This window comes from Fukomys damarensis, unplaced genomic scaffold, assembly GCF_012274545.1.
Source record: "Fukomys damarensis isolate Sample0158 unplaced genomic scaffold, DMR_v1.0_HiC HiC_scaffold_11, whole genome shotgun sequence".
Classification (NCBI taxonomy): Eukaryota; Metazoa; Chordata; class Mammalia; order Rodentia; family Bathyergidae; genus Fukomys; species Fukomys damarensis.
This window is the reverse complement of record NW_022900923.1, coordinates 5,552,887-5,571,335: the sequence shown is the minus strand read 5'-3', so window position 1 is coordinate 5,571,335 and position 18,449 is coordinate 5,552,887. Positions and strand designations below refer to the sequence as shown.

Sequence of the window (18,449 nt, the reverse complement as noted above, 5' to 3'; positions counted from 1 at the left end):
CCCTCTTGGTTAAATTGATCTAGCTCAAAGATAAGAGTTTAAGTTCTAACTTGTGAAAGATGCAAAAACTATATGTCACCAAGCTAAAGTGCAGCATTTCTTAGATGTCACCTGAATGGCACAATTATACAATGTATTTGTATTGTAATTTGCTTAAAAATTAATATAGGGCTTATTACAAGGTGGCATTTTGACTTTACTAAAATGGATGATCTTATAGGCGCATCTATTTCTAGCATGTGTTTTTTCTTTGATTTTAGCAAAGCAAAGGAGGTGACAGCTGCTTTTCCCCTATGTGTCAGCCTTTCTCAAACACTGCAGCATTCACATACAAGACATTGAAACAAGTGGAGAGATCACAGTGGCGGCCAGGTTCTCTGGCCACTAGGAGCTGAGATATCCTCCACTTCTGGAGAATGTTTGACAACTACCATCCTCCAACCAGTTTTCCTCTGAGCTTCTGGAAGCCACCAGCATGTCAGTGCGGCAGGCCAGCAGGGGGCAGATTGATTATTTTCTCCTCTTGACTAAATCAGCATCACACAAAAACATCTACAGAGGGTCACTGTGACATAATGATGAATCTTTCAAAAAACATTATTATACCTGTCTTTGCCTATAGACCTATCTATATCTATGTACTGTAAGAAGGCAGTTTAGCCAATTAGCTTTTAAGTACGTAGCTAGAAAGACACAAGACCTAAGATAGAATCAGTTCATCAGCTTTACAAAGAAAATAATGCATACACTGGCTTAAGAGTTTACTCAAGCTCTGTAGATTCCTAGACACAGGAATATGAAAGCAAACATGGGAAAATATAGGAGTTAGGACTTTGGCCCAGAGCAGTTACTTAAGCCAATGGAACACATAGAGTAAGCCACTCCTCCCTACAGCTGGGCCTGTGTTAAAGGAATTTAGAAATGCTGAGTAACTGGTTCTCTTTTGAACTCCACATTAAAAAGCCTGAGTCTAATCGGTCGTGTGAAAGCCATGGCACTATCTGTGGCAGGTGGCCAGTGATCTGCTTATCTATATAAGACTCTGGACAGAGAGATAAGACAGCAGCCCACTTTTGGGGACCCCCTCTCACCTACCTACTGAGAGCTTTCTTCCTATACATCTAATAAACACTTCCTCACTAACATCCCCCTTTCTGTCTGTGATTTTATTCGACCTCATGGAATTATAGACCACTTCATTTCCAAGGAGTTAAATAGCTCCCTTGACTTTCTGTCAAGCTCAGATTCATTTTTGCTCCTTTTTCACTCACACCCTTCAATCTTTGTAGCTATTTCTGCTCCTCTGGCCCTCAGCACTCTCAGGATAAATCAGTTATTGCCCAGCTAATTATCTGGAGGAGAGACTACCTGGCTTGTGCCCACACTGCCCTGTCTCTAAATAATGTAGATAGACTCCATACCCTCCCTTCCCCTCCTTCTAATGCATGGAGCTAGAATCTGTACATCATTCATGGTCAAGCTACTCACAGGTGAAGAAAAATGACACACGAGTTCCTTGTCTTTCATTTGTGCACTTAAATACTTCAGTTATCAAAGTACAAGCTCATATAGGTCTAGAAAATCCATGTGGACATGTTATGATAATTAACGACAAATACCTAGTTCTGAGCAGACGAGAAAGCACTCATGTACTATAATAGGAAATGGTACATTATACCGAGAAAGTGCATCCTGATCAAATTTTTAATGTATTTTCTTGAAAATTTCGCCCTGGCACAATAATGAATTTTCTAGAGCAGGGTGCCTACCCCTTATGATCCCATCTCACATGGGTCAGTCCTTCCTTCAGTGATGCTTTTCTATTTCACCTAACTCATTTCAACTCCAGTCTCCTTCTTTATTAATCTGTTTTTTGATGCCTCTTAATCATTTCTGTGCTTTTGCTCTTGTAGTGTCTATTGAGGCCTCATTGAGTATTCGAATCAACCATTCTTCTTTTTATATACTTAGAACTAGATTTTCACTTTTCAGCCAACTTTTATATTCCCACGTATTGTATTCTATTTTCACTTTTTTAAACCATTGCTTACATGAGACCCTTTATAACTGAGGACACAGCAATTTGACCCAAATTTCATAGTGGCTCAGCAATAGGCAAAACAGTTTTAAAGATGGGGTCCCAGTCCATGGGGCAATGTGAACCCACATGTGACCAAGTGTATGCATGTGTAAGTGCACACCTCCCCCCACATGTGTGTAAGTGAACACTTCCATCTCCTCCCTCTGTGTTCCTGCTCCCAGCTTCTCCCATCTACACTTCTTGCATAACAGGGTTCCTGCTCCTTGGTCCCAATGGGCCACTGCCCATCTACCAGCATCACTGCCATCATGCTGGGAACTTTCTCCAGTGCTTACCCTAGACTTCCAGAATCAGGATCTTCCCACTAAAAACATACCAAACACACCAAAGTTAGGCTGAAGGCAGCAGGGGTGGAGGAAATTCCAAGCAGGAAAACACTCATACAATATCTTTTAAATGCTGTCTAGATATATCTGGACATGTGCTCAGGGCTCTCATTTTGCTCTTCACAGCCTCTGGGGAGCTGGCTAGTGTAGGTCTCCAGGACACAGGCATGTGGAGAGGCAGGAGCATGGGAGGACAGACTGGAGCCAGAGAGTTTACTTCCCCCAGGGTTAGGAGCAGAGAAGGAACTCAAGATAGAGGCACCAGAATGTGGACTCAGATCCTTCTCCAGACACCTCAGGGCACAGGGAAAAAGATCCTCCTGGTCTGGGGCTCTGTCTGGTTCACAAAGACTTAAATTACACTAGATGAGGAAAAGAGAAAAGATGGTCAAGGTCCAGCCAAGGATGCATGTGAAAAAACTCATGCGCTGAGTTCAAGGAAGCAAGGACACACCTGGTGTCCTAGAACTCACCTTATATAGACTGGTACTAAAACCTGAGCCTGATCTAGAGAAACGGACCTCCTATCACAGTGCAGTCAATTGCCATTAATTGGCCCATGCATCCATTTTGGATCTGATGAAAGTACTGAAATGCATGCTTCACAAATATAAAATAAGGGGAGGAAAATAACAGAAAGAATGAAAAACACATCAAAGAAGTCCTGCACACCACATAAAGGTGTACCCAGATCCCCTGGTTCACACATCAGCCCTACAGTCCAATGTCTATATTAGGAACCCCTCAATAATCCTGATTACTCTTCATTTTCCTCTCCCCTATTAATATTAATATTGTTATTATGGGTTAGTTGTTCTGTCTTGACTTTGGCATGAGTATTTTTAGGATCCAGTGACTCAGAGCATTACTTCATGCCATTCTCAAAATCTTGGCCTTCACACAAGGAAGAATTACAATTTTTCTTACAGAAGAATAAAGCAAACATGCCATATCTTATGAGATTGGATTGAGTTTCCAATGACAAGTGCCAAAGGGAAATTTCCCTTCCAGAACACAGAGCATACAACACAGTCACTCAGGTCATTTTGGGCTGGCTCAATTCCTAAGTTATTATAACAAAATGAGACTTGAACTACTGCCTAATTTCCTTGTAGCTCCCTAATATTATTAAGGATGGCAAGTGCATGAATTTTAAAAATGTCCTTGAGTTCAATTTTATAGTTTATAATTCTGACGTTGTTGACAACTTTTTTAGTGTGTATCCTGTTACCCCATTAAGAATGACAGTAAACATTTTAGAAGTCTTTTATAACATTGTTTAGGCGATGTATATTTGACACAGTATTTTCATGAGTACCAATAATCCATCCGCTTTGTCTTTGAACTTAGGACATGAGAAAATAAAAATTAAGGAAAGGATGAATATGGCTGAAATACAGACAATGCAAAGCTTTTAAATTCATGAACTTTCATTTTTATCTACATTCATATTCTTAGGTAGCTCTGACAACTTATAAAATTTAATGAAAGCTCTCTTTGTCTGACTATAAAAAAATATCAACAGAGCAGATTTGGGAAGATTAAACAAATTTAAGAAAAAGGAGAATGCTTTTAAAATGACACGATTAACATTCGAAAGCATGTCTTTCCCACTTAACCTAGATTTTTGCACGTGGATAAATAACGTACAGAAGCATTAATAAAAGGCCTGCATCCTCCCTCCCTCCCTTCCTCTGGTTCCATTTCTGTGCCTTCAGGACGTGTGGTCCTGCGCACCTGCGTACCTTTCTCTGTTACTGCCGGACAGCATTCCAGTGCGTGTGGTATCACCTTGGATTTGTCCGCTCGGCACCCAGTGCACACTTAGATTGTGTCCACATCTTGACGCTGAGTAAGAATGTGGCTATGCATGCAGAGAGAGCTCTGGCAGAGACCCATGTTCTCATTCGCTTGGCTGCAGACAGAGGAGTGGAACCTCTGGGCCACAGGCAGCTCTGCCTCAAGGACTTGGTCTCCCAGTTCTCCAGCGGTGTCTGGGGAGCCCCCGCATCCCCCATTTGGTGCCTCTTCCTGCGAGCCCTTAGAGTGGCGGCCACGCCTGGGGGCGAGAGCAGACTCCACTGTGGTCCGATGTGCATTTCCCTGGAGCCTGATGCCATCACCCACCTGATATGCTGGTGAGCCATTCACACACTTTCATTAGGTTCAGGAAATAGCTGTTCAGATTCTTTATTCTTTTTTATTTAGATCGCTTTTTAACATTCAGCTATCAAGATACGTGACAGACACTGGACACAAGTTTCTTGTCCTATGCATTAGACATAGCTTCTCTTATTCTTTGGGTTGTTTCTTCATTTTCTTAATGCTGCACTTTAAAACACAGATGTTTTTAATTCTACAAAGTTTAATTTACCCATTTTTTTCCTTTTGTGGCTTATGCTTTAGGGTCATATGTAAAAAGGTATGTTCTCCCCAGAGTCTTATTATTTTAGCTCTTGCATTTAGTCCTTCATTCTACCTTGAGTCAAAGTGGACGGGATGAGACAGGGATCCCACTTCATGAATTTGAGTGTGGATACACAGTTGTCCCAGAGACACTGATTATAAACACTGTGGTTTCTCTGCTGAATTTCCTGGTGCACTCATCAAAACTCAGTTTTCTACAAAAGCAAGAGTTTCTGTTTCTAGACTCCCACTCCATGGCAGCACGGTGAGCCATACGGCCACTCTTTTAGCAGAATCACTCTCTGGATTAGTGTGGTTTTACAGCAAGGTTGGGTAGCAGAGTGTGAGTGTTTGAACTCTGCTGTTCTTCTCTGGGATGATTTTGGAGAGTGGTGTGTGTGTGTCTGAGGATTAAATCCAGGGTCTTGCATTGATCTACCTCCCCACCCTTTAAAAATCTTTCATAGAGGCAAGTTTTTGCTAAATTACTAAATTGCCCAGCTGAACTTGTAATTCTCCTGCCTCAGCTTCTCAATCTCTGGATTACAGACATACGTGAGTCCCTTAGCTTTCATCATTTTATCAATATCTGAAAAGAAGCCACTTGGGCTCTTGCTTAAAAGGAGACACTGGAGCTGTAGACAACCTGGAGAATGTTTCTATCTTATAAATATTAAATCTTCTGATACAATAAATATCATTAGATGTCTATTAGATTTTCTTTAGTTCAATATTTGTAGTTTTCATCATATAACTGTTGCACCTTTAATAAATCAATTAAATTTGTTTTGTACTGAAGACTGAACTCAGGGCCTTCATACTGACCACGTCTCCCTTTTCTTATTTTTGTTTTTGAGACAAGGGTTTGCTAAGTGACTTCGTTGCCCAGGCAGGGCTCAAACTTGCAGCCCTCCTGCCTCAGACTTCCAGAGTGCTGGGATTTCAGGACTGTGCCACCAAACGTGGCTTAAATTTATTCTTAAGCATTTTATGCCTTTGATGCTGTTTTAAATGAAGTTGTTTAATTAATTTTATTTTTAGATTGGTAATTTCAGATGTACAAACATACAACTGGTTTTGTGTACTGATCTTATATGCTGCAAACTTATGAAATGCATCTATCAAATCTCATAGTTTTTAATGGATTCCTATGGGTTTTTAATATACAATTAATGTCATAAGTAAATAGAGTGAGTTTTATTTCTCTCTCTCCTATCAGAGTAGTTTTATTTTCTTGCCTAATTTACCTGGCTAGAACTTGGAATAAAATACCGAAGAGAAGTAGACAGGGCATGGACTCTTCTTCTCAGTCTTAGGACAAAAGCATCTGGTTACTTCCTGAAATGTTTCATTTAATATATAACATATATAACATTCATTGTATATAGCAGGTTACATATGAATTACTGCATATTTTAAGGCACACATATAGAATATATGATTATATACCGCTTGTTTATTTTGTGATATGTCTGTGTCATAGTTGACTGTGTCAACTTGAGTAAGAAGCTCCCAGCTAAACTGGCTCAGCACAGATCTGGGTGTAGGAGACTCCCCCCTCCCCACCGGGAGGCTCGTGGCCAGAACGAGTAAAGGAGAAATGAAGAAGCGAGGCTGCTTCTGTCTCTTCAGAGGAGCTCTGGTCCTCGCCTTCACCCTGGACGTCGTCCCCCGGCTCCTTCAGACCCCTGCTAAGGACTTGCACAGAGCACGTCCATAAGCTCCAGGTCTTTAACTGGACCCTGTGGGTCCTGCGCACAGATGGTTCTTCTGTGTTTTTCCATACCTGACTCTGAGGGTGGCCATTGTAAACCCATCTTTATATATATATTTGTATATCTTGCTTTAAATCTGTTTCTCCAGTAAGCACTGATGGATACATCGTGTTATCTATGATATACTATCATGTAACATATTTTATCATATATCTATTACACATTAAAATATAAACATTAATTATAATATAACACAATTCTATTGTATAAATGTGTATACATATATATTCAGTTTTCAGCTGGTTGTTTGCACAACTCTAAAAACCTATGTAAAAATATCTATTACCTGATTGCCCATCAACTGGAGACTGGATACCGAAGATGTGGTTTTCTTATAAAATGGAGTACTACTCAGCCATAAACAATGAGAAACTAGAGACATTTATAGCTAAGTGGATGCACACTGAGGACATACTCTTAAGAGACGTTAATAGGACACATGCGTGTAAATACCGTATACTTTCTCTGGTGTGATAAACTGGAAGTGTAAATAAGGGTCAGAATGTATAATTGATATTTTGTAATAGGAAGAAAAGGTCTAAAGGTATTGGGCAAATGGGAGGGGTAGAGGAAAGGTAAAAAGGGAAGAGAAAAATTAAGAGAAAAGGAAAACAACAGAAACAAAGTATTTGTAATTAGGGACACCCCAGAGGGAGGGAGGCTAGGGGAATGGGGAAAACCAAGATGGGTCACGTAACGGCACAAATCCCAGTGATGAATGTAACTGTATTACATATCCAAAATGTACCAATAATGATTCAGTTTATAATTAAAATAAAAAATAAAAATATCTATTGATCTTTCTTTGCAAGTTTGCCAGTGAAGCTTTTCACTTTTTCTGCTTCTCCTTTTTATTCATCATCTCCAAGTTTACATCAAGTATGGATGGCTCAGACTGATGGTGCCCATCTTTCATTTGGTAGGTGCTATGTTTTCCACTCTTAATGAGCTGAATTTTATGCACAATACAGACAAAACTGACATCATTATGGTAATGTAATTATTATTCAAAAGTGCTTTTGATTTGACGTGAAAAGAATAAAAGCTAATCAACAAACATCTATTTGGAATTTGTCTTTCCAATATAATAAAACCCAATGGATAGTTTAACAATATATTTTGTCTTACATTTGCTTCTTTGGATCATAATTGGTCACTGTTTCTTGGTTTTAATGGTCTCTGTCTCATAACCGTTCTTTGGTTGGATATAAAGTATTGGCTGTGAGTGCTAACATTCTCACCATCAGTACAAAACTAGTAACCTACGTAGCTGAGTGGTAGTGTGGTTAGAATTGGATCTTAAGTCTTTTTTTTTTAAATGCCTTTCCCTGAGATTTTTAAGTCAGTTTTGAATTGTCTGCTAAATGTTAATTTCTGGTGATGCCCTTATAACTCATTTCTTTCTCTGTGTGTAAAGGAGCTTTTTAATTTGAAATGACTACAACTTCAATGGAAGTTGCTGAGATATTAGCGAGACCTGCTGTGTATGCTTCACCCAATCTCCTCCCGTTACTTACTTCTTATGTACAACAGCACAGATTGAAAACCAGGGATGTGCCCTGTGTAATTTGTAGGTATTTAGTCATAGCGATACTCTTTTCTATAACCTGCAATGTTTGTTGCAAACAAAACTACTACTAAAGCATGTATTCAGGTTTTAATGACGTACATTTCATTTCTTTGGGTTAAAAGCCCAAGACAGCAGTTGTTGGAACTACTGCTGATAAGAGTGTGTTTGGGTTTTAAACTTCCTGTTAGGGTTTGTACTAATGGCTTTGTCCCCCAAAAGGCCCATGCTAGGGAGGTGACTGGGTCATGGCTGTCTGTGCCCATGAGCGTAGTTGTGCATTTGGGGTCCAGAAGCTCAGGTGCTGTTGGGAAATGGAGCCTGTTTGGAGGTGGATCTGGAAGGCTGTGTTCTTTGACCAGGCTCCTCCTCCACTTGTTTCTGCTTCCTCACTGCAATGAAGTGGGCTGCTACCCTCTCCCAGACATTTTACCATCCCCTTTCTGCCTTAGAGACAATCAATTGTGGGTGGAAACCACTGGAAACTGTAAGCAAAATATATTCCTTCTCTTTTAAGTTGTAGTAGTCAGATATTCTGTCCCAGGGACAGAAATCTATGACACCTAATCAGTTTTCCAGAGTGGTTTTTCTTCCATCTGGGGATATGCATTTTTTAATTTTTAAAGGTTTTAGTCAGCGTTTGTTGATTACCTTTATTGTGGTGAGCTGGTACACACACGTAACACATCTTACATTTTTTTTTCATCTCCTTCTCCTCTAATCCTTCCCTGTTCTTCCCATCTCTTGGTCCCTTTGCCATTTTTGTTGTTGTTGTTTGGGGATTGAACTCAAGACCTTGTGTTTGTGAGGCAGGTGTGCCACTAAGCTAAATCCCCTGCTTTCCCCTTGCCATTTGCAAAAGCTCTCCTTCCATTTTTCCCAGAGTGATTTTATGACTTAGAATCTCTGGCAATGGTAAGTGATCTGGTTTCTCTTTACTTTTGCCAGGGAACATAGCTACTTGTATCACAACCTTTGGCATCCCCTGGGTTTGCTATTAAGGATCTGGATATATTCTTCTCCACATCCTGTATAGCCGTAAACCCAGTACCAGTGGTTCTGGCCTGTGTGGAATACAAGGACACACCTAAGGAGGCCTATGGGCACTGCAAAATCATACAACTAAGTTCATGAAATGCTACCATCTGGAGGTACCCATAGACACTTCTGAAATCACACACCCAGAGAACGAATCATACAGAAACTACACCTCTGAGTTTCCCTATAATCAAAATCAAACGATATTCCCAAATGAAACCCTATATTCCATTTAAACAAAAAAAATTTTCCTGCAATAATTGCTCCACAAAATTGGAATCATCTGATTATTATATTAGATGTGCATACATCAACATAAGGACACAAGAAACGTAAAAAGAACATGACATTTCTAAAGACAATACTTCTCCAGAAATATATATCCCAATTGAAGGAAATCTATGTCATGCCTTGAAAAGAATTCAAAATAATCGTCCTAAAGTGATGGGATCCAAGATATTACAGATTAATAGTACAAAAAAAAAAACACAAAGAAATCAGGATTTGAATAAAAACTCACCAAACAGAGAGATACTACCAAAAATAACCTATCAACAATCTTAGACCCCAAAATTACAATCAATGCTATAAAAATGCAATACAAAGTTTCTACAAGAGAACAAGCAGAAGAATGAATTTTCTGAACTTGAGGTCTTCTGAATTAACTCAGTCAGATGAAAAGATAAAGGAAAAAAAGAATGAAGATATCCAGTGAACCCCACGTGACACTATCAAGCAAAGAAATATTTACAGTGTGGCAAATTTAGAAGATGATGAAAAGATGAAAAATAATTGAGAATCCATTTCATGAAATAATAGCTCTAACTTCTCAATTTTGACTGAGATAAGGATATTCATATGCAAGGAACTCAAAGAACCCAAATTTGATTCAACCAAAATAGGCCTTTTCCAAGACATATTAGAGTAAAAATGTTAGTTGTAAAAGACAAAGAGAAAATTCTAAAAACAGCACAAGAAAAGCTGCAGCTCATGTATAAGGGAGTGCTCATGAGGCTAACAGCAGATTTCTCAGCAGTAACCTTATAGGCCAGAAGAAAATGAGACAATACATTCACAGTGCAGAAAGAAAAACTGCCACTAAATTACCCCATCCAAAAAAACAAAACAAAACAAACAAACAAAAAAACTATTAGAAACGATAAACTCAGTAAAGTTGCAGGAAACAAAATCAATATAAAAATAGTATTTTTGAACTCCAATAATGAAGTTTTGCAAGACAAACTTTAAAAACAATCCAATTAATAATAGGTATAAAACAAAATATTCACCCAAAGAAGTGAAAAATCTCTTTCAATGAAAATTATGAAATATTAATGAAAGAAATTATAGAGGACACACACACACACACACACACACACACACACACATGGGTCACTATCCCAAGTTCATGGACTCAAAGAATTAATATTGTTAAGATTACCTTACTAGGAAAAGCATTTCAAAGATTCAGGGAAATTCCTATCAAAATGCCAATAACTTTCTTCACAGAGAGTTTTAAAAATCCTAAAATTGACGTGGAGCTACAAAATATCCATAGTAGTCACAGCAATCCTGAGCAAAAACAATAAAGCTGGAGCCATCACAACTGATGTGAAAACACTGTGAACTATAGTAACCAGCATGAGAGAGGCACATTAAGAGAAAAACAGCCCAGCAGAACATAACAGAGAGCCTGGAAATCAATCTACAGTCACACACTCAACTGATTTTCAACAAAAGCAAAACGAACACACGGTAGAGAAAAGGCAGGCTTTTCAACAAATAATACTGTCAAAATTATATAGATGCAGAAAAACAAAACTGGATCCTTTCACTGGACACAAAAATCAACTTGAAGTGGATCAATCATCTCAACCTGGCTCCTAAAATTCTGAAACTGCTAGAGGAAAAGGCATGGTCAATAATACATGGGCACAGGTGATACTGTTTTAGGTAGGAACCTGAAGATTAAGGCAAAAAAACCTAGAAAGAGACAGATGGCATTATATCAGCCTAAGAAGCTTCTGAACAGCAGAGAAAATGACAGAATTAAAAGATGACCTCTAAAACAAGAAAAAATATCTGCAATGGTTCATCTAATGAAGGATTAATAACCAGAACATAGGAGAAACTCCACAAGCTTAATATCAAAAAATATAATCTAGTTTAAAATTGAATGACTAAATAGACACTCTCAAAAGAAGATAAATAAATGTTCGACACTTATATGAAAAAATGTTCACTAGGATGCTATCAGAGAAATGCAAATCAAAACTATAATAAGATCCTATTTTCCCCAAACTAGACATGACTATAAAAAATATAACAAATTGTGGTAAGAGTGTTGGGAAGGAGGAACTCTTATAAACTGTTGATGGGAATGTAAATTAGGGTATTCATTATGGAAAACAGAAGAGAGGCTCTTCAAAAAACTAAAAATAAAACTACCAACTACCATGTGTTCCAGTTATCCCACTTCTGGATATTCATCTAAAAGAAATGATATCAATATACTAAAGAAGTACATGTTTATTGGAGCACTCTTCATAATAGCCAAAATATGGAGATCTGAGGTTGTAGCTCAATGGTAAAGCAATTACCTAATATGTGCCAGGTACAGGGTTGCATCCTCAGTGCTGAAAAAAAAAATGAAACTAACACAACAGCTAAAATATGCAATCAACAAGATGCCCATCAGTGGACAAATACAGAAAATGTGTCATATATGCACCAGGGAGCATTACTCATAAAGAAGAATGGAAACCTGTCATCTGCACCATCGTGTAAGGGACTGAAGGCTATTATGTTAAGTGAGATAAGCCAGGCACAGGAAGGCAGACACCATTTGCTCTCTCTCATCCGTGGAACCTGAAATGTTGGTCTCAGAGAGGAATGACCTACAACAGTGGTCAACTAAAGACTGGGAAGGGTAAGGGCAGAGGGGGTTGGGAATAAGTAGCATGTGGCACCAGAACACAGAGAGAATTAGTTCTGAGTTTTCTAAAGATCAGTAGGTAACTACTGAGTAGAACTATTTATTATATATTATAATATGACTATAAGAGCACAGAGTTCCAAAAACATAATATTAAAAGAGTTGGAAATGCTTCTTACTCTGGTTACTCAAATTACCATTCTCTAGCCATAAAGATGCACAAATATGATTTCTCAACAAAAATAACTTGAAAAGTAATCTCTGAGGTCAGTGCTCAGATAACACCTCTCTTCCTTTAGTGAACATTTTTAACAAATATTTATTGGGAGCTATTATATGACTGTAACTCCTCTGTGTATGTTGAACAGAGAGAAGGAAAAGAACTGAACAAGCAGATGATTTTCAGCAAGACCGTGATGAAATGACAACGGGCAAGGTAAAGACCTTGACTGGGGCATGATATGTGATAGACAGTTAGTGAAGCTATTGCAAGATATTTGAGTTGAGACTGGAATGACAAGCAAAGGCTGTGCTGAAAGCCCACGAGAGATGTGTGAACATCAGACCGATGAAGATGGGGCCAGATCCCATAGAGCAATACATAGAAAATTTACTAAGACTTTCTGAGAAAACAGGCCCTCAGAAGCATACAGTGGAAATAGTAGAAATTGCCTTAATCATTCTTTTTACCCTTCAGCAATTTTATGCCGAAAGTTACATGAGAAACATTTTGGCTTCCACTTATTATATTGATACTGGGCCTTTTAAGGACTGTTCTGTGACTGAACTGTGATTTTTGCTCCCAGCCACTGTACTTTCAATTATTTATAACAACATGTACTTTTTAAAAATGAATACACTTGTTGATTTGGTTCTTCGACATAAATTTTTCCTTTATCCATTTTCACAATTTTCACTGAGAACAGAGAAGAACTTCTACTGATGATAACCTATTTTTAAAAATGGAGCTTCTGATCAACAAATGAGACTACACCAAATTAAAAGGCTTCTTCACAGCAAAGAATCAGCAGTGTGAAAAGACAGCCCGCAGAATGAGAAAAAAAATATTTGCCAGCTACTTTTATTTTATGATATGATTAATATTAGAATATATAAAGAACTAAAAAAATCCATAACCAAATACTCCAATCAATAAAAGTGCAAACGAGAGCAAATACTTCTCAAAAGAAGTGCTAGTGGCCAGTTAGTATATGCAAAAGTTTATCAACATCTCTGGCCACTGGGGAAACAAAAGCTAAAACCCCATTGAGATTCCATGTCACGCCAGCCAGAAGGGCTATCACCAAGATTACAAATGATTACAAAGATTACAAAACCATTAAAGGATTGGGGGCGGGAATGGCCCTGCTATGCTGCTGGTGGGAAGGGATGGCCCCTATGGGAACCAGCATGAAGGTTCCTCAAGAAACTACAAGAGAACCCACAGGACCCAGTTACAGACTTCCTATTCTATACACAAAGGATGTGAAGTCACCATTCGGAGGGGTCCCTGCATACTCACATTCCCTGCAGCACAATTCACAATTGCCAAGACATGGAACCAGCTTAGGTACCCAGTAAAGGGTGAATGGATCAGGAAAATAGGACATAGGCACATAATGGAGTATTGTTTAGCCGCAAAGAGAAAAATTATACAATCTGAAGGAAAATGGACAGAATCAGAGATCCTGAGGCTAAACAAAATAGGCCAGATTCATAAAGTCAAGCATCTCATGTTTTCTCTACAATTTGTAATAAAAACCAGCACAAAAGTAGAAGGGACACTAGGACAGCATTACAGAGTGAGGAGGAAGGCATAGCAGGGATGTGGACGGGTGGAAGGAAGGGTAGAAGGGTGAATGTGATCAAAATATGTTATAGGCGTATATGCAACATTACGTCAATGCTCAATATTTTATAGAGTTAATAAACACTAATAAATAATAAAATGAAGTGTTTTTCCATGTATCTTTAAATCTGAAGAAGGAAGGAAGGACAGTGGAGGAGGAAGGGGAGGGAAAGAGAGAGAGAGAGAGAGGCTGGAGAACAGAGGAAGAGATACGGACCGAGATCAGCTAGACTCTGCAATCACACAGGTCAGAAATTAATATTTATGGTGTAGGGAATCAAAATATCTAAAAAATACAGAGATTCATTGTACTCCTGAGTTGAGAAACAAGCTGGAAGAAGAAATTACAATCATGGCTCTTATAACTTGCATTTGGATTGCCACAGAAGTGGATTTTGCTACCCCGCGCCTTTACAGACTTGCAGCGAAACTGTTCTTACTGTTCTTACTGTTCACGTCACCAGTAACCCTAAGATTCACGCTTGACTGACTTCGCAGTTGAGTTGGAGGCCCCATCCTCTGATTTTTTTTTTTTTTGACATTTACAAAAATAAACACTAGATTCCCCCTTCCCGAGAGCAAGGGCGGCCCTGGAGGTGCCTGTGTGTTACAGACACAGGACAGGACCCCCTGGGAGAGACCATCGAAGAGCAAAGGCACAGTGGACCTCTGTCCTGGTAAATGCAGCCTGTGAGTCCACGTGGAGAGGAGCTCCCAAGCTGGCTTTGGGCAGGGAGAGGAATTCTTTACCTTCAGTGCTGAGAACCAACCTGGTCGCAGGAGAGGCTCCTGTTCCTGGTGCCCACTGCGTCACAGTCGCAGGGTTTGCAAACATCCACGGCTGAGGGGTCAGCACCAACTTGTCGGAAAAAGTAATCCTGGCACAGCTCACAGTTCCTTCCTGTGTCGGGCAAAGGTTATGCATTATGACTCCCAATTCATTAAAATCAGCTGCATAATTCAAAATTAAAGGCTCTATTCCTTTGAGGGAATTCCACAATTTCGGGACCCCCTTTTCAATGCACCTCTCATCTGTACCTGCCAGTTTAGTGATCCAGAGCATATGAAACAATGAACCTGTTACAAACTGTGCTTTACTTCATTAAACTCCCATCTGCTACATAAAACCGCTCCACTAAAAGGCGACGCTTTGCAGGGGCCCATCCATTTTTTAAATGTATCTTAACTTAGAACTTTGTTTCTAGGGCCAACTCCTTCACATAAATCAAATATGAGAAATTCCTACACGTGTTGTAGATGATACCAAGATTGAGGCAACTTGGTTGGTAGTACTAGAAATATTCCAAAACTAGATCTTGCTTTTGGTTTTTTATTTTGATACGGGGATCAAACTCAGGGCCTTGTGCTTGTGAAGCAGGGGTATCGCTACTGAGCTACATCCCCAGCCCTGCAAAATTAAATCTTGTAAAGTTGGAGGATGCTCTCAATACAATAGATTAGTAAATATTTAATATGATAAAAAGCAAATGCTTGTGTTAGGGAGCATTATTTTTTATTTCAACATCAAAACAAATACATCACTGGGTGTGGCGGTGCACGCCTGTAATCCTAGCACTCGGGAGGCTGAGGCAGGAAGACTGCTGTGAGTTCCAGACCAGCCTGGGCTACACAGTGAGTTCTAGGTCAGTTTCACTTACATAGTGAGACCCTGCCTCAAAAACCAAACAACAACAACAAGAACAAAACAAACAAAAAACCCCCAGAAATACATCATTTTAGATATACCAAATAATTTTTATAATAAATGTTAGAATAGCCTGACTTATTAGATATATCAGGGAACTCCTATTGGTACAATTTATTAAATGGCAATTCCCCTTACTATCTTACATCACAAAAAACTCCACCCAACAGGAAAATGTAAAGCAAATGTAAGTAGCAGACACTGATATAAGCTGGAATAAAGCTCAAAGCTATCAATTTGCCCTTTAAACAAAAATGTCTTACTCAAATTGACCTAATGTGGTACCAACTTCCCCCCAATGGATTTAAACATTACATGCTTCACACGTGTGCTATTAAACTGAAAAAAGAAACATTTATAAAACCTTCAAAAATTATTTTAGCCATGAGGATAGAATCTTGATAAAGCTGAATAAAAATTATGTTAATGCAACTGCTAGGTTAAAACCAAGGCATTTTTGGAAGGGAAATTATGGGAATGGAAATAAAACATAAACAACTGAAAATTAATATTCTAATGGGTATTGGTTATATGTTAATTAAAATGTACATGGAGCTATATTTGCAAAATATTTGCATTTATATGTGCTGAAAACTCTCAAATCTGTATTTCTTACCTAATGTCTTTTGTTATCAATTTAATATTTAGTAAGTAATTATGAGGTCCCAAGCATTACGGTAGCCGCTCAGGAATGTAACAGTAAGAAAAGGCACAATGTTCTCTGCATTTGTTGTCAGAGAACTTTCTTTAGCCCATTGGGTAAGATGGACCTTCAGCAAACTACACTAGAAATAAATACACACCTACTCTCTGTGAGAAACGTAAGGTGCTATAAAGTACACAGGGGATTCAGACCTCTAGTGAGGCTCCGAGAAAGACTTTCCTAGCATGGCAGAATTTTAGAACAGCCGCCAAGTGCCCAAGGGGGCTCTGTCCTGTCTCTTGGGAACACACTGTAGACAGGTCCACAACAGCACAGTCTGTCTTCTGCAATTGAATGCTTCTGGGTCTTCACCAATGGCCAGGGCCACCACAGACCCTGCTGCTCAGCTGAAGTCCTCAGGCTCAGTCCAGACCCACCTCCGCCCCCTTTCCTGTCCTCTGCTGACCAAAGCTCTCATGCCTGCATCCTAAATATCTCTTGGGTAACTGGTCTTGTTTAAAAGTACCTCAACGTTATTTCCCTCCTGGATGATTGCAGCAAACTCATTTTTTTCAAATTCTGCTTGACTGTCTCCAATCCCTTCTCTAAACTATAGCCAAACGAATCTTCCAAAAACACAAAACTGATTATGTGCCTTAAATATACAAAAACTTTCTGTGGCATCTCATTGACTCTAGGACATGTCAGACCCTTTTTGTCTAGTTCTGGGGATTGAACCCAAGGCTTTTACTCTATGTTGCACCTTATCTTTCTTTTTTTCCTTTCCTTTTCTTTCTTTCCTTTTTTCTTTCCTTTCCATCTGTCTTTCTTTGAGACAGAGTCTCATTAATTTGTCCAAGTTGGGCACAAAGTTGTGGATCCTGCCATTTCAGCTCCCCAGGATGCAGAGTACAGTCATGCAAGCCAGACTTTCTATCACTAGTTACAGCGCCCTTCTGGTTCACCCTTGCCTTACACCCTGCCTTCTTTTCTCACCCCTGGCCATCTTTCCTTTTATCGGTTCTTCAAGGGCATCCCCTGTCTCCCTCCTTCCTCCTCTGCAAGTTTTGCTCTCTGGAAATGTTACTCTAGCCCCTGTTGGCTAACGCCTCCTGAAGTTGCCATCCTGGCCCTTCTCTCACAGCTCCCAAACTGTCCCTTGGGCAGTCCACCTGCGCGCTATCCAAAAATCAGAGACAGGAACATTTCTTCTGTTATCCATCTTCCTCTCTCCACACAGAACCAAGGAGGGTCTGATGTCTCCTAGTAAACGCCTTCTTGCTTCCAAGCAGCTGTTTCAGATTCATCAGATTCTGGCTGCCATGTTTTCAAATTCAGATGTTATTTGTTTCTGCTCTTAAATTACTGCCCCTCAGAAAGTAATAATTTTAAATACTAATCCAAGTGCTCTGCGGTTTAGAACGAGACTAGTGTTCATCCTCTGTCTTTAACTGGTGTTTTAAGACAGCATCCGAGATTTTCAGTTCGAGGCCAAATCTGAACAAAGCAGAAACACCTCTGTGTGAGCAAGCAGACGTTAAGGAGAAACATGCACGGCGCGAATACACAAGAAACACTCCGCGAAGAACTCATCTGTGGTTTGGTCAGACAGTGGGAACCCTTCAGAAGAAATCTTTTCCTGAAAAGATACAGCTCAGGACTAGAGCGCTATTTCTAAAACTGCCTGAATCTGTAACTAGGAAGATCCAAGGCACTGGCGCTGGTTTCCGAAAGCCCACGCGTGAGGGGAGCTAAGGTACCCCAGGTGCGGGCCGTACCTGCCGTGTTGTGCTGGCAGGCGTCGCACACCCCGCCTCCGCCCCTGCCGTGCTCTAGGGGGAAGGGGTCCAGCGAGGCGTCGTAGTGGCAGCTCTCCGCGTGGCTGTGGCACTGACAGGGTTTGCAGCTGAACGCGCGCGCTGGATCCCCTGCGCGGAAAGGCTTGGCGTTGTACAGAAGCAGGCACCGGTCGCACTGGAGCAAAGAAGTGACATCAGAACACACATAAAGCTGCGGCTTTTGAAAATTTGTAAACACTTCACTTTGCTAAATTTAAAGTTAATATTCATGACTTTGAATCCAGAGCTCCTTTTATTTTTTTTTT

At 39.7% G+C, this 18,449-nt stretch overlaps 1 protein-coding gene across 1 annotated transcript in view; it reads right to left on the bottom strand.

The window, feature by feature from the left end:
- The window catches only part of Ush2a (usherin), a 678,059-nt gene that overhangs the window by 548,035 nt on the left and 111,575 nt on the right, over positions 1–18,449 (bottom strand). The window contains exons 9-10 of the mRNA XM_033762039.1: positions 18,124–18,319; positions 14,768–14,898 (exon numbers count right to left, since the gene is read on the bottom strand). Of these exons, the coding sequence (XP_033617930.1) occupies positions 14,768–14,898; positions 18,124–18,319 (327 nt within the window). The remainder of the gene's footprint in view (positions 1–14,767; positions 14,899–18,123; positions 18,320–18,449) is intronic.